The sequence below is a fragment of the Saccostrea cucullata genome, unplaced genomic scaffold (genome assembly GCF_032062105.1).
Source record: "Saccostrea cucullata isolate Sc308-1 unplaced genomic scaffold, CSIRO_AGI_Scuc_v1 ctg484, whole genome shotgun sequence".
NCBI lineage: Eukaryota > Metazoa > Mollusca > Bivalvia > Ostreida > Ostreidae > Saccostrea > Saccostrea cuccullata.
The window spans coordinates 253,649-275,507 of record NW_026931863.1 but is presented as its reverse complement, the minus strand read 5'-3'; the positions used below and the strand labels follow the sequence as shown (position 1 = coordinate 275,507).

At 33.9% G+C, this 21,859-nt stretch overlaps 3 protein-coding genes and 1 long non-coding RNA gene across 6 annotated transcripts; 2 read left to right on the top strand and 2 right to left on the bottom strand.

Annotated features, from left to right (window-relative positions):
• Nucleotides 1–406: 406 nt before the first annotated feature.
• Nucleotides 407–3,990, bottom strand: LOC134233756 (uncharacterized). Its single transcript, XM_062715754.1, has 4 exons — nt 3,646–3,990; nt 1,957–2,055; nt 1,376–1,531; nt 407–1,055 (listed from the first exon to the last, which is right to left on the bottom strand). Exons 1-4 carry the CDS (start codon nt 3,839–3,841, stop codon nt 829–831), a joined length of 678 nt encoding a protein of 225 aa, XP_062571738.1. The 5' UTR covers nt 3,842–3,990; the 3' UTR covers nt 407–828.
• LOC134233757 (uncharacterized) lies at nt 1,823–5,757 on the top strand. 2 transcript variants are annotated; one of them, XM_062715756.1, is made up of 3 exons: nt 1,823–1,956; nt 5,084–5,306; nt 5,413–5,757. In XM_062715756.1, the coding sequence occupies exons 2-3, from the start codon at nt 5,117–5,119 to the stop codon at nt 5,547–5,549; spliced, it is 327 nt and encodes a 108-aa protein (XP_062571740.1). In that variant the 5' UTR covers nt 1,823–1,956; nt 5,084–5,116; the 3' UTR covers nt 5,550–5,757. The 2 variants fall into 2 exon arrangements, with proteins under 2 accessions (XP_062571740.1, XP_062571739.1); XM_062715755.1 differs by lacking the exon at nt 1,823–1,956 and having other exon boundaries at nt 5,003–5,306.
• A 4,268-nt stretch (nt 5,758–10,025) lies between these two features.
• On the top strand, nt 10,026–11,126 carry LOC134233770 (uncharacterized). The gene is made up of 2 exons (XM_062715773.1): nt 10,026–10,368; nt 10,477–11,126. The coding sequence occupies exons 1-2, from the start codon at nt 10,131–10,133 to the stop codon at nt 10,611–10,613; spliced, it is 375 nt and encodes a 124-aa protein (XP_062571757.1). The 5' UTR covers nt 10,026–10,130; the 3' UTR covers nt 10,614–11,126.
• A 5,144-nt stretch (nt 11,127–16,270) lies between these two features.
• LOC134233769 (uncharacterized) lies at nt 16,271–21,197 on the bottom strand. 2 transcript variants are annotated; one of them, XR_009985057.1, is made up of 5 exons: nt 20,694–21,197; nt 19,950–20,245; nt 19,030–19,379; nt 18,073–18,735; nt 16,271–16,358 (listed from the first exon to the last, which is right to left on the bottom strand). It is a non-coding gene; the product is annotated as an uncharacterized LOC134233769 (long non-coding RNA). The 2 variants fall into 2 exon arrangements; XR_009985058.1 differs by having other exon boundaries at nt 19,950–20,242.
• Between the last annotated feature and the right edge of the window lie 662 nt (nt 21,198–21,859).

The following is a 21,859-nucleotide window of genomic DNA, read 5'->3' as shown; positions in this document are numbered from 1 at the left end:
AGGAAACTTGGTTTTGTGCTGTGTTCATTTAATCATATGATGAAATTCATATCTTGAACTTGGTGTATATAAATCTTTTATGATGGCGAACATACATATATTTATGTATTGTATGCCAATTTGAAACAGTAAATTGAATTGTGAATGAATATGTACAGTGCTCTTAAAAATAAAAGAGAAAATATCTGAAAATGTTTTTCCCTTTCATTGTCCACAGGTTGCAGTTAATTGTCAGGATGAAAAGTTTTCTTGCATTATATGAAATATAAATATGAATTTATTTTTAGACAATTTTTCAGATCATTCAATTTCAACAATACAGTGTATATATTATATAATGTAGAAATTAAATTTTCAAAAACCTTTGCCGATGAAGGTGTTCAATAAAGAACAAAAAATCCGGAAGTTCGTGTACAAATTTATTGCTCAAAATTCATATATATTTATGGAAAAAAATTATACAGATTAGAAATAAAGAAAAAGAAACTTTATATATATAAAAAATATTACTTCATAACTGTGTTAATTTTTTTCTGCATTATAAAATATTTAATCTCTCCAAAAAATCAAATATCTAAAATAAATGTCGAAGTATTGCATAAAGATTCTTTTGTGTCAGAATTTGTAAATGAGTATTAAAATCATATACATGTATAAACCACTCTTTTCACACACTTAAATAATGTAGTATAAAAATGTCATCCTTTACCCTTACAAAGCATTGGTACGAAATATGATGTATTACCATGCATGGACATTTGACTCTTATCAAGTGTTTGTGATGGGGGGTGGAAAATGCTTAAAATGACAGTATTTGTAGATGTCAGATCACATGAAAGAATTGTATTTGCCAGTTTCAGTGATGTCATTGTAGTCCATCTTAAGAAGACATAGAAACACAAATCCTTCTAGAATGCATAGAGAATTGGCTGCCCACTCCAACATGAAGGAGAAATTGTACTGCACGGTGGTGTTATTGGGGTAGATGTCACGTGAGGTAGAATCCATATCTCGTAAGGCAATGAAGCAGATACCGCTGGCAATACCACACATACCTGGCAAAATATTAAAATGAAAGCTGCTTACTTAGAAGTTAGAACATAATATATCGATACTGTTTAATAAATCTGATAGAAAAACATATTAAGTTAATAATTTCAATTGAACTTCGTTTTCTCGAACACATATTTCCCAAATACTAGGGATATATATCAAAGTTAGCAATCCCAATCCCCTTATTATCTCGAATCCTCGGATATGTCATTTAAAATCTGGGTCCCCCTTCCCTATTTGACAGTGACCCTTTAGTTCCCACTTGTCAAAATGAGAAAAGTTAACCAATTTTCTAAATGAAAATACACGTTGAGCTACAAACCTGCTATAAGACACAAGATTGATGATACGAGATAGAGTGTCGATCGTTTGGCATCGTTACACTTAGCTGGCCACAGACCACATATCATTGTCATTATGGCAAAAATCTGGACCCCCGCCGAGGCTACGGCACAGCCCACCCAGGCTCGCTCCATGTCTGAAATGAAAAAATAGTATAAATTCAAAGCTATTTATTACAGCTTTTAATTGTTGATTATTAAAGTTCTCTGTACAGTTGCCGAAGGAAAGTAGTGATTTGCAATATACCCTTACAGATATGAATATATATATCAACTTTCACTTGCTGAAATGCTGTAAACAAAAGAAATTAAACAAAATTATTTAAGAAAAGGTGCTAAATTTTGGCAACTGTTGCAGCAAACTATCAAATTCTCTTTCTCTCTCTCTCTCTCTCTCTCTCTCTCAAAACGTTGACAATCAGTCTGTCAACACATTTTTCCCTAGAGCTACAGTTCTGCAGCAAGTTGGGATCCAAATGTTATTATATTTGCACTGATCAAAGGTCATTCTTTAACACAATACCAAACTAAACAGAAGAAAAATATTTTGGATAAAACTCACGTAGGTAGCGCTCATCCTCTGCTTTCTTTGGCGATACCCTTGGGATCAGATCCTGATAGGTGTAGGCGCATTTGTTTACACGTCTCTCATAAGGTACATCTGAATGAAAAATATATGATGCTTTGAAAAATATCCCCTACATTTCCTCTGTGGTTAAATTAGTGGAGGATATAATTATATTTTTCAAAACTTCGTGAAGGAGGCGCATAGTGTAACAACAACGATATTGAAAAATAAATCCATATAATGATAGTACTAATTTGCTTTCCAGGGCACATGTACTTTTAAACAAATCTCAGATTTTCTTTATTTTGATAATTTTATTTCACACAAATTCAACTGTGTGTTCGATATTCCATAAAAAATCCAACAACTGACAAAAATACCTTCTACACGCAATCGGGAAAGTGACAATTAGAAAATTTTTAAATATTGCTTCCGAGGTATACAGTTATTACTGGTATTTTGGCACGATCATTTTATCATATAATTATGTCCAGAATATCATTAAGAGGCCGGGGATGGGGATGGGGTGGCTCAAGTAAACGCATGCAGATACAATCACTTGCTTTGGAACTTGGATCTTACGATATATAAAGCTCAACTTACATAATTATAAGACACATGGGGGGGGGGGCAACCACACGTCAGATGGGTGGTGTTACATTTTCTATAATTTTCTTGTTTATTAAATATAAATTGATATTCCCTTAGTTCATGACCCAGCTCACACAACCACACTCTTATAATCACAGCTTTTTAATACCTTACACCTTACATTTTCTTTCAATGTATAGGTCCAACCGACCAAAAAAAGATTTTTAATACCTTAGTGTACAATCTATACCCATGTCAAAGCGTAAAAAAATCCGACACACCTTAAACTTTCCGCGAATAACATTGAATAGGCCGTCATATAATACACGTGGTAGCCAGTTCAAGGGAAAAATGCTTTTGTTATCTCAAAACCGTGTTGTTTGTAAATGTTTTCATTTAGAATGTATATGGATTTTTACCTGCATGAGTTGTTACATTTTGTCTGTTTAAATCAGTGTGATAAATAATTAATCACAATGAAACATGGCATGACGTGTTCTCTGTATATTTTCAGTTCTTATATACTAGTATTTAATAACTCCCAAAACATGTTTCCCCTAAGTATATCATTTTCTTCTTCTTGCGATGGATTACTTAATTTTTTAGTGAAACATATTAATTTTCGTGTGTCATTGAACAAAATGTCTTTGTCAGTTTTTATACTGACTCATAGCTGCGTTGGGAATTTAGATAGAATATGTAACTTGTCCCATCGAAATCTACGCCTTTATTTTGAGGACAATGAGAAAAAAATTCTGCTATACAATTTATTATTACAGAAATCCAAGTATAGGTGTGGCATTTTGTCGTTCTGAACCCACGTGTATCTTCGACTCATTTGTACATCACCAGTTTAAGCTAGTCTTATTTATTTATGTTTTAATTTGATCTTAATCATATACACATTGTTGTATTATTCATATCAACCCCCGTGGAGAGAAATCTCCCTATTTCACCTTGATTAAACATATTGATCCGTACTAATGTTTCTTATTCGTATCTACGTACGCTATGAGATTTCAAACCATTAAATTTAACACGTTTCTCCATATTGATATTATCAAAAAGTTTAGCACAGATGTCAATACATACCCTTGGGTACCTCCTTTGAGTAACATTTTCTCCACATTCCGAAATGGTACGAAAAAGTATTAGCCACGGTTGTATTAGAATTGTCATTGTTAACCGTGTACCAATAGTCTGTCACTATACTGGTTAGAATAAGTCCCAAAGAAATCAGAATCATACACAGAACCAAAAATAAGAGACAGAGCTGTCCACGCCCCATAGTCAGTGGTCAGGGCAAGATTTTCTGTGTAGTGGTCAAGACAGCGCCCCTACCTCTGCTACCACATAACCGGTTACGGTTCCTCTGTCACAATACCTTAATACCTGTAAAAAATGGCGAGGACCGTAACGAGGGGCGGGTCTCAAAAAGCGAAATTTTCAACTACCATATGCCAGACGATTATTTATGTAAATTTGTCAAGACAAAAATTGCATTACATTCCAAACACAGCTATTGAGGTGACTAAAACGTTCAATATAGGAATTATTAACATACGGCTATTGATATTACGTGGTTTCATGAATATATTATTGGATTTTTTGGGGGTCTCGTGTTTCAATTTCCTTGAGATAATTAATGAGTTCTTGAATTAATTAAACCATGCTAAAATTTCTGTGTCACTTAAAACGTTAATTGACAAAGGATTAGACATTGTTCATTAAAAATAACATTTTTACCATAAGAAAATATATTATAATCGTAAACAAGGCAAATGGATTAAAACACAGAAGACAGCTGTAATTTAGTTTGACAACATTAATTTAGCGAAACATTAACTCTGTATGACAATTATTTTTATCGTCCCAGGCGAATGCGTTTTATCGCTGTCTATTAGCACCGTATAATGTATAAGTGTAATAAAAAAAACATTGAAAGCATAACTATGTATATGAAAGAACACATGCATATCTTCAATCATGATAATCTTTATCATTATTCTTATGCCATTTGGTGTATTCAATTTCTATCCGACTTTGTGTACACGTACACGATGTATAAAACTGTATTTCAAAATCTTCTAAATTAAGAAATAAAACATCTTTTGATTCAAAGTATACTGTATACAAATTTTGTTGTTTGCCACCCCACTTTTTGTTGCAGTATAGTCAAATACCTGTCAATTATTTTTCTTTTCGGGTAGTCTAAGTTGAACATTTTTTTTCAGGCGCTACCTTTCAAAAATTATGCTAAATCCCTCAAAGAGATCCTAAATCAAAGTATTTAGTATAGTTAACTAAAGTAAATTATAATTAATTTGATAAAATGTTAATGACAGTATTATAATCTTGAAGCTGTTTTTTTTTCATATATATAAGAACGTAACGATGTAGATCTGTCACAATCACGTCACAATAACCTTGGCGTCATAATGGTAATGACGTCACAATAATATAATCCCGAAATTCCGCTGTTGGATACAAGAATACACACACACTGAAAAACACCATGGGTATCTTTCAGAGTTGTCTTGGCAAACATAACAGAGTAGGAGTGATGGGGAAGGAAGAAATGGAGGCGTATGAAAAGGTACGTCAGACAATGATCACGGAGGATGTATATGAGAGAAAGGGCGGAGTGGCCTTCGATCTAACTTTCCTCACTGCGGAATCAGCACTAAAGCTGCCAACCAGGCCTCCTAGCCGACTGACCAGTGACAAAAAAGAGGATTTTGAAAAGTGGAGAGGTAAGTTATATTACTGAACAACCTAACTAAAGTACAAAGTTGCATAATTTCTAAATCCAGGTTTTCTACTTATTTTTTTTTAAATCATCTTTATCATTCATTTTAGAAAACCAAGAGAAGACACAGGCCAAAAAACAAGAGCGGGCCCAGCAGAAAAGAGAAGAGGCCATCGTGCAGAAAAAAATTGAATGCGCCCACAAGGAAATGGAGCGACTTGAAAAATATGCCAACATCAGTGATTAATTTTGTAAATATGAAGTGGCATAAAATTTACTCCTGGCAGAACATTTGATGTAGATGGTCTGGCGAAAAATAGACTGGCATAGCATAAACCCAAAGCATATTACAATCATGCATTTCTAAACCATAAACCTTTTGGCCCCGGAGAGAGGACACCAGAGCTCTTTTCCCTCTGCTCTTTTTGGCTGTTAATTTACTCTATTCTTTTTTAGATATACGGGTATACTTAGTATACTATTTTCCAGAAGGGTTGCCTCACAAACTGTCGAAGCTAGCATTGCTGACAAAATCTGACTATTCTACATTCATGTTTTGGCTTTCATTATCTGGTAACAAAGCAAGCGATTTTGATCGCTTTGCCGAGTTATCAGAGCAAAATTACTTCCAACTATTTCGAACCTTTTGGCCTTTCAGGGAACCTGTCAATTTAAAACTTTTGAAATTGTAAATTGAAACATCAATTTTACGACGTCTTAAAGCTCCGTTGTCCTCTCTTTTCAAAATTTCTTTTAGGCGATGTTTATTGAATTTTTAAATAAACATATTTTGTCTTTGATTGAGTTATTTCTCTTCATGTAATATGTATTGATCAAAGGTTTCGAATGAACCTACATTTTGAAGCCAGCAAGAACCACTGGATTTCATACTATAAAGCATAAAATTAATTGTATTCTTTTTGGTGCTGCATCGATATATATTAAGTTTGCTAATACCTGCTAGTGTTCAGGTTTGCTTTGCCAGCAGTAGCGTTACGTTGATCCAAATGTTTCTCGATTTTTAAAAGATAAACTTCATTTAGTTGCTACGGTGTACGTGGTTAGAGCGTCTGCTCTAGAGTTGCCAGGTAAGGAGTTGATCCTTACGTCGCGATTTCGAATCCCACCGTGGGACATGGATACTGGTCCTTCGAATGAGACCATATAAACCGAGGTCCCGTGCCACAGTAGGTGCTGGCACGAAAAAAAGATCCCTCCCTACTCAATGTACCTGAGTGCCGAGTACAGGAAAAAAATGCAGCTCTTCACCGGCAAGTGGTGACGTCTCCATATGAGGGAATATTTCTCGAGAGAACGTTAAACAATATACAATTAATCAATCATTTAGTTGTTACCGTCGGTAGAGCGCTCGTTCCGTGATAGGAAGGCCGTGCGTTCGAATCTCCATCTTCGCTAGCCAAGGGTTTCTGATACGCTACCCTCCTCATAAACCCTTGGTCTACGGTGTTCATAGAAATAGGGATTTTTTTCCAGAGTTCTGATTGGATTTCAGTACACCCAGGTCGACCAATCACCAATTGTTTTTTGTAAATGACAATATTTGCGTTCGGGATACATCTTCACTCTTTAATCTCGGAAATGAAAAACGCAATTAAACAACGATCCGTAAGATAACATTCAAATCTATGAATAGCCATGGTGTCATCCAATATCTTCTAAATATGTGATTAAGAATCTGTATTTAATGCTTCAGATTTGTTCTATAAATAATGAATAAACATAACTCAATTAATACTTCTTAATTATTCTTGAAAAAAACTTTGATTTAATTTTTTTTAACACGTGTCTTTATTTCTGGCGATGACGCAATCTGTGACCTGATAGGTTTCATGTGACGGAAAACAATCCCGTCTTTTGACTTCACCGTATGCCAAGGGTTTTTGAGGAGAGTAGCGTATCAGAAACCCTTGGCTAGGGAAGATGTCGAATCTCGGCCACGACTGACCTATAAGTCGATAAAAAATGGGTAAAGCAACTGTTCCTTCGCAATGCGCTCGGCACTTGCAGGGAAAGTTGCGGGTCCTTCGGATGAGACCTTAAAAAACGAGGTCTTGTGTCATGGCAGGCGTTGGTACGGTAAAGATCCCTCTCTGCTCAATTGCCCTGAGTGCCGATCGAGTAAAGGTCAAAATTTGAAGACCTTCACCGGTGTATCGCGACGTCTCTATATGAGTGAAAAAGTCTCGAATGGAACGTAAAGCAACATACAATCAATCAATCATTAAGGTGTTGGCGGTTCCAATCTAAATCTTAGATGTTAATCCGCGCGGATCTATTAAGTCTAATTTTAATTAGATTGTTGTTGGTTCCCATTAGTTTGGTTAGGTTTCTTTTGGTTTTATGTTTGCCGAAGACTCTTGGCCCCAGAATAAGGAAACAGACTTAGATCAAAGTTTAAACTGTAATCGCCTGTAAATGTTTATCGTTAAATATTTCTTTTAATTTTGCAGATAAAAAAAATTTTGGCGAAGCAAAAAATGGGAATATTTTAATTTTCGATTGTTTGACTTTTAACATTTAAGTGCAATGAAAAATGGAAATATCGAACAGCATTCAATCTCCAAAGTCCATTCAAACAAATCAGGCGCAGAACTAATAAGGACCTCTAAAACATCAGAGGTAGATCAAGTGCCATGGAGGATTGAACATCCTTGCTGGCTGACCCATCGCACCCGCCTTATGCTCCTTGTCTTGATCGGGTGAAAAGGAAAGATCTGTAGACATTTCAGTTTGTAAATTGTGGACTGATATAGGCCACGGGCAGACAGTTTGGTTCGAGGGTCGACAAAACGCATTTGTCCTTGAACTCAGTCAATAAATGTTTTGTTATACCTTTCGTATTTTTTTTTGACATGCATGTATTTTGTTATGTATTCCGTGATGTACCTTCAGGTCCATCAGTGTTTAACACCAACGTAATCTCCGCCCATTCTGTGTGTGACGTAAACGGTCCAACATCTCATCGACCGGTGCAACATCTCACTCAGATGTCAATCATCGATTTTTATGCCCGCTAAGCAAAGCATTACACAGATGTTAGACTTTTTGTATAGAATTTACATAGAAACAAATTGTCTAAGGTATAACAACAATTTGTATGCATGAAAAACGCCGGTCAACATTTCACTTAGACATAGATTGTATTCGCCGACAAGGTCACTGTATCGGTCAAAGAACTTAATGATGTAATTAAATGATGATTTTAAATGAAACTATTGATCTGTTGTTACATGTATTCAAGTTTCATCAACATGTTTGTCAATAGTTTGCCTCGTTTTAAAAATCTTACGTACATCATGGTGTTGTGTATGTACAGAATTCACTGAGAGACATAAACCCATTATGCAGTTGATAAGGATATACTTCTACATAATTAAGGGGAGTTGAGGATTGAAAAGTTGAAGTCATCACGTTTAGCAAAAACCTTTGTTGTTGGATTACCACGAACTGTTTTTTGCTAGTAAAATATTCAAATATGAAACAGATGTGTCAGGCTCAATGGTATCGTTTATTTCAAAGTCACTGGAATATATCGAGTCGAAAAAGGAAAGGAAATCATAAATTTATGATAACGTCATCGACATTAAAAAATAGGTCTTCTAAAAAGACACAATTGGTACCCATGGGGATTTCGACACATTGTTGGAATATATGGTCTCTAAAACAACATAGGTACATATGTTGTCAATCAGTAGCACAAGCATCTGTTAAATGTCAACTTTGAAGTGCTGGTATGTACGAATGTTTTTTGACGTTTACCAAAAAAAAAAAAAAATCTTGAAAATTTTGGCCAATGACCAGGTAAGTTAATCTGAGCTCCATTTTATTTTTATTTTCCAGACAAAAGCATCTGTTAGTTATGTAAAAAAAAAAATCTGGACTTAATTATATCGCAGGGAATAGTTATATAAAGTGTCAAAAGCCTAAGTTTCTATGTTATTAATATTGATAAAAGTTTTGTGGATTTTTAAGTATCCAATTCTCTTTTTAGTAGATTTACATATTTGCATCACTTCTCAAATAATTATATTGATGCGCAGAACTCCTGATGTTTCACCTTCTTAGCCCACTGGAACCCATTATCTACATCGATTCATTCTTTGTTCATATCGTCGAAAGCAAATTGAAAGTGGAAGAGATTTTTTTAAAAAAATCTTGACAAGCAAAATTAAAAAAAAAAAAAAAAAGAAGAAGAAGAAGAAGAAAAGGAAAACGTATCCATTGTCCAAACACGAAACGACCAAAATTGCAATGTGCCTGTTGAAAGTGGGGGTGGGGGCTAAACCTAAGCCCGAATTTTCAATGTCTATATTATGTCTATCCTTGCAAAAAAAGGGGGCTAACACACACACACCCCTAGCGCCCCCCCCCCATTTCCGACGCTTATGTTGCTTGTAAGGATTTTTTTTAATTTTAGGAATCGAGTATAAGTATTGTAATTCAAATCTATTTTGATTGTTGGGAATATTAAACATACATGTATCTAAAACTGACAGGTGATTTTAAAAAAAATGTAAGCATTTTTTCTCACGCTGGCTCCCACTTTCAAAAACGATGCTACGTCCCTGAAAGAGATGTATCAATCAAAGTATTTAGTATTGTTACATGTAACTAAAGTAAATTATGATTAATATGATTTTATGCTAGGGACAGTATTATGACCTTGATGCTATTTGAACGTAACAATGTAGATCTGTCACTATCACGTCACAATAACATTGGCGTCATAATAGTAATGACGTCACAATAATCTAATCCCGAAATTCCGCTGTTGGATTCAACCATACGCACACTGAAAAAAAACACCATGGGTATCTTTCAGAGTTGCCTTGGCAAACATAACAGAGTAGGAGTGATGGGGAAGGAAGAAATGGAGGCGTATAAAAAGGTTCGTCAGACAATGATCACGGAGGATATATATGAGAGGAAGGGCGGAGTGGCATTCGATCTAACTTTCCTCACTGAGGAATCAGCACTAAAGCTGCCAACCAGGCCTCCTAGCCGACTGACCACTGACAAAAAAGAGGATTTTGAAAAATGGAGAGGTAAGTTAAATTTATTGAACAACCTAATTAAAGTACAAATTTTGTATAATTTCTAAATCCAGTTTTTCTACTTACTTTTTAAAAAATCATTTTTATCATTCATTTTAGAAAATCAAGAGAAAACACAGGCCGAAAAACAAGAGAGGGCCCAGCAGAAAAGAGAAGAGGCCATTGTGCAGAAGAAAATTGAATGCGCACACAAGGAAATGGAGCGACTTGAAAAATATGCCAACATCAGTGATTAATTAAAAATATGAACTGCATGCCATAAAATTTAACCCTGGCAGAACATTTGATGTGGATGGCCTGGCAAAAAAAGCCTGGCATAGCATTCATCCAAAGAATATTGCAATCATGTACATGTATTTCTGAATTATAAATCTTTTGGTCCGAGAGAGAGGACACCACAGCTCTTTTATCCCGCTGCTCTCTTTGGCTGTTAATTAACTTTATTCTCTTTTGATATACCGCGCCTCACAAACGCCCCCACAAACAGACAAAGCTAACACTGCTGGCAAAATCTGACTATTCTAAATTCATGTTTTTTGGTTTTCCTTTTTTTGTATCAAAGCAAGCGAGATAGTTCACTTTGCCAAGTTACCAAAGCAAAATTAAACTTCCAACTATTTTGAACCTTTAGGCCTTTCAGGGAAGTCTCTGTTTTAAAGGTGTGCCCTGTCAAAACTTTTGAAATTGTAAATGAAGCATCCAATTTGAGATGTCTTAAAGCTCCGTTATCCTCTCTTTTCAAAATTTCATCTCGGTATTACCGGTTATTACCGGTATTGAATTTTTCAATAAATATATATTTTGCCTTTGATTGAGTTGTTTTTCTTCATGTAATATATATTATATGTTTGTCCACGACACCTGGCCCTAGGATCATGAAATAATAGACTTATATCTAAGTCTAAACTTTAATTGTCTGTAAAATGTTTATATATTGTGAAACGAATTTCTCAATTTGCAGAAAAAACAATAATTTTTTGAAGCAATAATGGGAATATTTTAACTTTGGCCTACTTGACTTTTGACATTTTAATACAATGAAACATGGAACAGTATTCAAGCTCAAAATTCCATTTCAAACAGTATCAAGCTCAAAGTCCATTCAATCAATACAAATCAGGAGCAGAGCTAAGAACATTAGAGGTGGGATCTGGTGCCATTGGGGGAGAGAACATCCCCTGCTGACCTATTGCACCCGCCGTAATTGTGCTTCTTATCATGATAGAGGGAAAGGGGAAAGACTTGACAGTTGGAACCAGTAAATACTGATCGTTTATGTAATTCTGTGCTCATTTCTGAATCATTGACATGAACAAAGAATGATAGATTTTTTTTCATATTGCGATATCTCAATCATACATAATACCCGATAATTGAAAATCTTTTCAAATACTTAAAAGCCAAAAATATTACAGATATGATTTCTTAAATTGAAGCAAATTGCACTCTAGAGACATAAAAATAAAAAAAAGTTCCACCTTAAATGTATTAATAAGCTTGTTTATAGAACTTTGAAACCTTAGCCATGTACACATATATGCATATGTGTTTGTGACCTCTTTGACGTATTCTTCACATTTCTTTTACGAACACTGCATATTTCAAGTCTAAAGTTCATAAAATGAAAACAGACTAAGTCAAAATTTCTATTGAATAAATCCTCTAATATACATTTGATAGTTAAACAAAAAATAAAATCATCGTATGTTTGCATTTAAATATTATACAAACATGGGGACCTGTTCCTAGTTTATGATCTTAGGGCTATAGTTTTCGGCTTCATTATTTGCCAGATAAATATGTATTCAAATATTTGCCCTCCTTGTATTTTTTCGACGTGTCTTTTAATGCTTGAGCCTATCTTTAAATAAATTGAAGATGCCTATTTCTAAAAAAAAAATTGAAGGCAAATTTAATTGAAGTAAACATCTAAAGATATGCGAAAGGGAATTGAAAAATAAACATTAAATAATTAAATCTATCTGTAATTGTTTTACAAATTCGCTTTAAAATTCTTGGTGTTAGGTATACTGCATCATTAATTCTATATACGTACGTTTATCAATTCTAATAATTATTACGGCGAGCTTTTGTTATTGATCACAGGCACTAGGGGCATGGACCCCCCCCCCCCTTTTCCATTTTTTTTCCTTTTTAAATCTGGGGTCGAGTCACCTTATTCCTGTTTTTGTATTCTAATATGCACTATATATTATCAATAATGTAACTCTTTTGTCTCTATAAGCTGTTTTTAAAAATATCGTTTTCGACTGATCAATACAGAAAGTGCAGAAAGTGAACCGGTATGCTACTTGGTGGACCAACAGACTGATTGACAGACAGACCGACTGACAGTCAGCAGCAAAGCAATACGCCCTCCCCTCTTCGAAGGGGGGTATAACTATTATTTGGTAATGAATAATTTTGAATACATTATTTTTAGTCCATAGTGTATGCATTACAAAAGTAGAAACAATAAATCAAATTATCGTTTTGAAGCTTGATAAATAAAGACATCCTTGCAGTTCAGCAACATTTTGTACTTGATCAGTCTATTCTTAAGTACTGTATACTAAAACAGCCAAAACAGGGGGATGAATGCTTTACATGAAATTCAGATGTCTATACCGGGAAAATGGACATGTATGCCCGATGTCCATTGTTCATTTACTTTAAACAAAATGAAACAAGAAATGTTTGTCAAACACTGATGCCCCTAACAAAAATTTTGGGGATTCTTGAGTTTTAATATTTTTTTTAATACTCAAAAAATTTCTATTTTGTTCAGCATTAAGGATTTACAGTCCTTTCTGAAAGTGCAAGGATGTGTCAATCAAATGAGTCCCGAAATTGATAGTTTGTATTTTAGGGAAATTCTCAAGTAACATATAAGTTAAGATACATGTAAATATGTACAGAAAATATGTCAAATCTATGTCCCCTTTTTAAAATTACAAAGGAAAAGAACAATTAAACTAGTTTAAATATGAGAATACATGTATTATTTTTAACTCACCTGAGCTGAAGGCTCGTCTGTAAACTTTTCACATTTTCAACTTCTTCTCAAGAACCGCTGGGCCAGTTTTAACTAAACTTTGTACAAAGCATCCTTGGGTGATAGAGAGCTTAAATTGTTAAAATAAAGGACCAAGTCTCCTTCCAAGGGGAGATAATCAAGAAAAGACAAAAATAGGGTGGGGTCATTGAAAAATCTTCTCAAGAACCAGTGGGCCAGGAAAGCTGAAACTTATGTGAAAGCATCCTGAGGTAGTGTAGATTCTAAATTGTTAAAAGCATGACCCCCAGGGGTAGGGCGGGGCCACGATAAGGAATCCAATTTTTATATCTAAATATATAGGAAAAATCTTCTCAAGAACCAGTGGGCCAGGAAAGCTGAAACTTTGGTGGAAGCATCCTGGGGTAGAGTAGATTCTAAATTGTTCAAATCATGACCCTGGAGGGGGGGGGGTTAGAGGTAGATATAGATATAGATATAAGAAGAGGGAAAATCTGGTAAAGAACTGCTTCACCAAAGTTACTCAAGTGAGCGATGTGGCCCATGGGCCTCTTGTTTTTCTACTTATAGGCATCAACTCAAAATTGTTAATATTCATTTGAAGAGAGCAACAAAATTGCATATGGAAATAATATATTTGCACTCATTACAGTAAATAAAACACTGCAAGATGAATTGATATTTTACAATGATTTTAGAAAAGTTTGATCAGCTGAGTCTGTTGGCACTCCATACATCCAGTGATGTACATACAGTGAAACCTGTCTAATCTGACATTAACTGGGAGATCAATTTTGTGTCAGAATAGACAGGGTGTCAAATTACAAAGTGTAAAAAATGGAAAATAGTAAAATGGGAAAGAAATTTAACTTTGGAATTCACAGGATTGCACAAGTGACAGGCAGATTAGACAGTTAACACCAAAACTTCTCCTCTGCTTTTAAGGGCTTGGAACCTTCTGCTTGAAATAACATGTAAATATGTTATTTCAAGCAGGCAGCATTAAAAGTTTTGTGCCTTTTTTCAGTTTTTTTCTTTTTCTTTTTTCTTTCTTTTTTTTTTGGCTTTTCTATTTTTTTTTTTTTTGGCTTTTCTTTTTTTGCTTTCTTTTCTTTTCTTTTTTTTTTTTTTTTTGGTTGTTTTTCTTTTTTGATTTCTTTCTTTTTTTCATTATTTTTTGGTTTTTCTTCTTTTTTTTTTTTTGGCACAAAACTTGCCAATGAGATTAAATAATTTCACATTTACAATTCACAATTTCACATAACAATTCACAATTTCACATTAACAATTCACAATTCACATTAACAATTCACAATTTCACATCAACAATTCAAAATTGAATTAAAAAATCATGATTTAACGTTTCAAATTATGATTTAATTAACATTAACAAAATCATTGTTTAACATTTATCAATTACAATTAACATTTTTATAGGCAAATCAATATCTTGCATTTTCAAATGCAATTAATAATTTTACATCCATTTCTTTCACTGCATATTTAGTCACATCAGTATATAATTAAATGCATTCAATTTCACAATAAGCTAATAACCAAGAGGCGATTACACAATTATTGCTACAATAGCTGAAAATTTTTTACACATTCTAGGAATACTTATGTCTCATTTTACAATCATTACATCTAGAACATATTCAACTTCATCTAAACAATTACAATAATGTACTATCATCTCATTGGCATATTAACAAGTAAGGAGAAAAGTGGGGGGTCAGTGTGGGAGGAAGACGGAGTACCCGTAGAGAACCCACGTGTCCGAATGGGTGACCCCATACCCTAACATAATTCGGACACCCTTTACAAAAATATTTTCAAAATAGTCTTTGAAAAAAAACTGTTACTAGAATGCATAATTTCATCAGTGCTTTGAAGATTTGGATTGATCCTGCATTAATTAAGTCCTGCTTCTTCATCCACATATGTTACTTCTAAAATTTCTTTTATTTTCTGTAAATAAACAAGGCAAGATGTAATTGTAAGGTTTGAATTAAAAAAAAAACTAACAAGAGACCTATATGCTACATTGCTTACCTGAGCACTAAGGCTAGGAAAAAGCAGAAATCAGTTCAGAGTTGAAAAACTTAAACTTGAATCTACACTACCTATGATTTGAACACACACTTGAATCTCCACTATCTGAAGACGCTTCTGAATTAATATGACTAATAATCATAGCCTTTGCTGATATTGAGAAGAATATTTGTATAACTTTGATCCCAAGTTGTGGCCTCTCTTTACTCTTGATGGAGCAATCATGGTTTGAACAAACACTACCTGAGGATGCTTCAGTAAAAATATGACCAATCATTGCTTAGCTGTTCTTGAGAAGAAAATTATTCAAGATTTCTTCATTGTACAAGGTCCATTCAGTAAGTTAAATTTCTTTTTTTACATGTCAAAAGTTCATTTAAAGAGCTCCTAAACACAGAAAAACCCATGCAATGTCCTCACAAAGAAATTCACTTTTAAAGTAAGCATGGTCACTAGCCACACTGTGCTGAAAACTTCTTATATGATCTCTGCCAAGAAGATGAAAATAAGAGATCTTAAATATGTAACTGTGCTTTTCACATAAATCCCAGAATTCATATTTAAGATCAGACCAAGTTATTCCTGAGAAAATGACTTTTAAATGACACCATCTAATTTTCACTATTTCTTTTTTTATTTGGTTTGATCTTCACACTCGGAAAAGAAGATGAAAATGTGAAAAGTTTATGACAACAATGACACCGACAACAACAGACATCGGACAAATTTTGATCCGAAACCTCATGCACTTGAGCCTTTAATTTACTCAGGTTAGCTTAAAGATACAAAATAGCAATCAAGGTCAGTTTTCCATAACTGAAGGATTCTCATCATTCATAAGATCAAGAAAATCCACAATGGCATGAATCCAGTTCAATTCCCCCCTTAGTCTGCTCTCCAAATCTTAAACCTTAAAATAAAAGGAATATACTCAGAAGTATATACACATACAGTAATTTTAATAACATGATTTTATAAAAAGATTCTGAGAAACTGGAAGACTATGTTTTGACACTAACTTAGGAAAAGTGATGTCAAGGTCAAAGGAAAGGCCAAGGTCAAAAATGTTGATGCAGTTGAATAGCTCTTATCAGTGTATGAAGTTTGATAAAATATCTTGGATGTTATCTTTAAAAATGAGCTAAACACTTACATAAGAAAAATGTACGGTAGTCAAAGGAAAGGCCAAGGTCAAAAAATGTTGATGCAGTTGCATAGCTCTCATCAATATCTATTAGCATACGAAGTTTGATGAAAATATCTTGGATAGTTTCTTTGAAACTGAGCTTTGAACTAAGCTAAACGCAGTGTGACAGAAGGATAGACAGAAGGACGGATGGTGGACATCAAATACTATATGCCCCGGCCATATTCCTGGCGGGGCATAAAAATACTAACACGAAATATCTTTGTTTGCTTGTCTGTTTCTTGTTTAAAGTCCCTATTGAGAATTTTTCACTCATATGATGCTCTAAAATACCACTGTGCCATGCAGGCAACAACACAAAATATGAAATTTGATAAGAATTTCACAACATAAATAAATTATATCAGATGTATCATTCTGAGGTTTTGTATACCACTTCCAGATGTAAACAAGCAGTAGAAGGTCAAACATATTAATTAATGTGCACAAATGAGGTCTTGGTGGTGACTTTTGCAGCAAGGTGTGTATCTGGTCACATACTGCATCAGGATAATTAGCACGATAACACAAACTCTGTTTATAGAATGTAATGCAGACAGGCTTAAGGAGGACCCAATGAATACAACATATTTAAAAAAAATTGAGTCAAAAATCAACTTTTATTCGCGACGACTTTATTTCGCGATTTTCCGGGAGTTAAGTAGTTCGCGACGATTAAAGTTTTCAAGATTCGGGAGAAAATACATATTTACCAATTATGTTTGTTTTATAAAACTCTACAATTTAACTTCTTTTGAACAAGCATTTTAGAAAAATGTATCAGCAGTGATTTGGAGTATACATTATAAACATATAAACTTCTAGGCAAAATTTTAATATTGGTGTGAATTAAGAGATGACATATTTGGTTAAACACCATTACAAAAGCCAGCTATATTGCTGACAACCAAAAAAATGTACCCTGGACTAAATATTTGGTCTACTAATTAACTGACCTGTTTAATACATTGTATAAAATTTATACAGTAAGATAATTTTAGAATATGATAATGTCATACCTGATCAGTATGAGCTATCCAGTGTCTATTTTAGTGTTTCCACTAATATTTTTTGGTTATCACAAAAAGGACAGAATTAAGCAGGTGCATTTTTCTTTAAATGGTCAATTAGTCATGATCAACTCCTTACTATGCTACTCTATAGCAGATGCTCTTAAATACCACTGTACCATGCAACAACAACAAAAATGTGAAATTTCATTAGAATTTCACACATAAATTATATCAGATGTATCATTCTCGGGTATTATTGGTATGAATTAAGAGACAGCATATATGGTTGCACACTATTACAAAATCAAGCTACATATATTGCCGACTACAAAAAGAGTCCTGGACTAAAAAATTGGTCTACTACTTAACTAGACCTTGCTTAATATAAACAATAAGATGAATTGGAATATGAAAATGTCATATACCTGATCAGTATCAGCTATCCACTGTGGTATGTCTTGGTGGAAAAGTCCACATCCATCAGGGATTGTCCTCCAGGTGTTTCCACCAAGTCTTGTTGGGGACATCTGCTGTTTCCACATTTTGAAGATCATTGTCCATAAAGATTGTCCGTGTTAATTGTTTCCACCAATTCCTTTTGGCTGTACCTGGTGTTTTCACATATTGGAAAATCATTGTCCATCAAGTTTACCTCAAGATTCATAATGGTCTTGCCTCCTCAAGATTTATTTCACTAAGTCTTTTTAGAAGTATTTGCTGTTTTCCCATCTTTCCACCAATTCCTTTTGGGTGTAGCTGGTGTTTTCACATATTGGATTTTCATTGTCCATCAAGTTTTCCACAATATTAATAATGGCCTTGCCTTCTCAAGATTTATTTCACCAAGTCCTTTTAGAAGTATTTGTTGTTTTCTCATCTTTCCACTAATTTCTTTTGGGTGTAGATGGTGTTTTCACATATTGGAAAATCATTGTTCATCAAGTTTGCCTCAAGATTCATAATGGCCTTGCCTGCTCAAGATTTATTTCACTAAGTCCTTTTTGAAGTATTTGCTGTTTTCCCATCTTAAAAGAGGTTCTTCAAGCTTGTCTATTCCAGTTGTTTCCATAAAGTTCTGTTGGCTGCAGCTGCAGTAAGAGTCAGAAAATAAATGGAGAAAATACATCACTGAAGTTTTTAAGGAAAATCCTCATTTAACTTTTTAAATAATTGTTATGTTGTCTCAACAGTACTATACGTGGTTTAACACGTTTTATATTATTAAGCAAAAATTCAATATTGATGTAAAGAGTTGGTTTACCTTAGCTTAAAACACCATAACAAAAGTCAGCTATTGCTGACTTTAAGAAATAAGACCAGCTAAAATTTTGGCCAGCTAGTTTATTAATAAAATGATCTTAGATTATGATAATGTCACATACCTGATAAATGTCATATCAGCATCCTTTGGCTATTCATCCTCCAGTTGTTTCTATCAGGTCCTTTTGGGTTCATCTACTGTTTTCACCATGTACTGTTGGGTGCATTTGCTGTTTCCACATCTTGGTAGATCAGCATGTACTGGCTATGCATCATCCAGCTGTTTCTATCCATGTCCAGTTGGGTACATCTGCTGTTACACATGTCTTGTTGAGAACATCTGCTGTTTCCACATCTTGGAAGATTAGCATTAATTGGCCCTGCCTCCTCCAGCTGTTTCCACCATATAATGTCCTTGTTTACAATCACAAGCTTTCTTGTCTCTGACCAGTAGAGCTAAACATAAGTCAGGCTAAAAATAAAAAGTCAGCTAGTAAATTTGACATGGTTAATTAAATGATCTTTAATATATAAATATTGCATGTAGTTGAGTGTATATTATACTGAATGTTTTATACAAATACATATGTATTTGTGAACCATGTTCACAAATACCACAGTTCACAGTGAACCGTGCACCCGGAAATTCTGTGCAGTCGCTATTTTTGGGAATAGCACTTGTTGTCAAGCAATGTTGACTGTTGCTATGCTTGAGGGCATGACTTCATTATTCAGCGGGTAATAGTGTTTTTTAACAAATGTTTCTCCACCAATCAGATTCAACTAATTTACATGAAAGTACTGTAAATCACTCTTTATTCGCGAGAACTTTATTTTCGCGTAATTACGCGAGACAGTGTGCTCGCGAAAATTGAATTTTTGCATATAATAGTATTCCTTAAGATGATATAAAGCAATAACCACAATTCGTGAAAATTTTGTCTCGCTAATCAACAGTCAATGACTATCTCGCGAAAATAAGGTGTCGCGAAAATTTAGTGATCTACAGTATAATATTCTTGATTATCTCATACACATGTACCTGATCAGTGTCATTATCTCCTTTGATATGTCTTGTTTGGAAGGTCAACATCATCAGGCAAGTCTCCTCCAGTTGTATCCACCATGTCCTGTTGGGCCCATCTTCTGTCTCCATCAAGTCCAGTGGAGTGCATCTGCTGTTTCCACAAAGTCCAGTGGAGTGCATCTTCTGTATCCACTAAGTCCTTTTGGATACATCTGCTGTTTCCACCAAGTCAAGTGGAGTGCATCTGCTGTTTCCACCAAGTCAAGTGGAGTGCATCTGCTGTTTCCATCAAGGACAATAGGGTGCATCTGCTAAAAATATCAACAGCTTTTTTTCACTGCATGCATTTTACACTAAAATACCCTAGTCAGTCCCTTTCAACTTCGATTTCATTTCCTTAATTTCTTGGATTTACATTTTTATTCTGATCCTAAATTTTTGGTCTTTGATTGATTATTATGAAGTTTGGCTGTACATTATTGATTTGAAATGGAATATTATAAAGCTATAATCTAACAATAATACTTCATTTCAGTTTTCTATATACAGCAAAACTCGTTTAGTACAAACACGGACATTGCCAATTCACGGTTATAGTGAAATTATCTTGGATCTCAGGGCTTAATAAATTTAACAAATTCCATATACTGATATGAATTGTGGATATAGTGAAGTAGTTTTATAGGTCCCTGTGACTTTGTTTAAACCAAGTTTTACTGTATTTTTCAATTATTATCAATTTAATATTTTCTATCTTACCTTATCGATGATGGTTTAGAATTTGGCTTATTTCTCTTCTTCTTTAGTGTATTGTCCGACTATAAAATACTAACAAAATTTTAAAATAGAGCTGAAATAATTAGATACAGTAAAACTCATTTGGTACAAACACAGATAAAATATTGTGAATTCTTAGATATTAAGTGAAATTATCTTGAATCCTTAGCTATATGAATTTTATGAAATCATTACACCAATATAACAAATTATGGATATAGCGAAGTAATGTCATAGGTCCCAGTGACTTCGTTATAACCGAGTTTTACTGTAATAAGGCCCTCAATAAGACAGATGTTTTACACAGTGTTTCCTCATTATCCAACATGTCTAATGATGATGCTTATGCACAACGCAACAATGAACATTACACATATTCTTAGGAATAATAAATGCAATAACAAATAAAAATCACAACAATAATAATTAACAAAAATTCATAACTATTATAACAAATAATTAAAAATCTCAACTAAAGCAAATAACTAAAACACATAACTATAACAAATAACTCATAACAACGAATTAAAACTCATAACAATAACAACTAACTAACACTTATAACAATAACAAATAATAAAAAATCACAACAACAGCAAATAACTTAAGCTCCTAACAACTAAAACTCATAACTGCCACATTTCAAATAAATGGAACTCATAACAGTGTCAACTAATACAAACATTAAAAACATAATGTAACAATTAACAAATAAAACATTAAAATTAACAACTTTTACAACCCTCTCAAACAAAAAACTATAATAACAACTCAATAAACAAATAGCAATTATAATAAAAACCTAATGTACAAAAAACAAATACTAACAAAGGAAACAAAATATAAACCAAAAAGTAAGAGCTAAAATAACAAAGAGACCTAACATCAAAGAAAACCAAAAAAAACCTCAACTCCAGCGTTGTTGGCATGCTGTTCCGATCCAATATGCCCAGCCTCCTCCAAGTCCTTCAACGATGAAAAGCCAGCAGCCTCCAAGTGCACGATCTCCAACGATGACATCCCGGCAAAGAGAGAACAGAGAAGATTAGACAAAAAAAAAAACAACAGAACAAAAAACAAAAAGAAAGAACTACTACAAAAAATGTGTTGAGAGTGGGGGAGGGGAGGGAAATGTTAGTACTAATTAG

Excerpts from the sequence above, each read along its gene's own strand:
- LOC134233770 (XM_062715773.1), top strand. The coding sequence starts at position 10,131 with ATGGGTATCTTTCAGAGTTGCCTTGGCAAACATAACAGAGTAGGAGTG. Across the intron at positions 10,369-10,476 it reads GGATTTTGAAAAATGGAGAG|AAAATCAAGAGAAAACACAG; the intron begins GTAAGTTAAATT and ends CATTCATTTTAG.
- LOC134233757 (XM_062715755.1), top strand. The coding sequence starts at position 5,069 with ATGGGTATCTTTCAGAGTTGTCTTGGCAAACATAACAGAGTAGGAGTG. Across the intron at positions 5,307-5,412 it reads GGATTTTGAAAAGTGGAGAG|AAAACCAAGAGAAGACACAG; the intron begins GTAAGTTATATT and ends CATTCATTTTAG.
- LOC134233756 (XM_062715754.1), bottom strand. The coding sequence starts at position 3,841 with ATGGGGCGTGGACAGCTCTGTCTCTTATTTTTGGTTCTGTGTATGATT. Across the intron at positions 1,532-1,956 it reads AGAGGATGAGCGCTACCTAC|ACATGGAGCGAGCCTGGGTG; the intron begins GTGAGTTTTATC and ends TTTTCATTTCAG. Across the intron at positions 1,056-1,375 it reads AATCTTGTGTCTTATAGCAG|GTATGTGTGGTATTGCCAGC; the intron begins GTTTGTAGCTCA and ends ATATTTTGCCAG.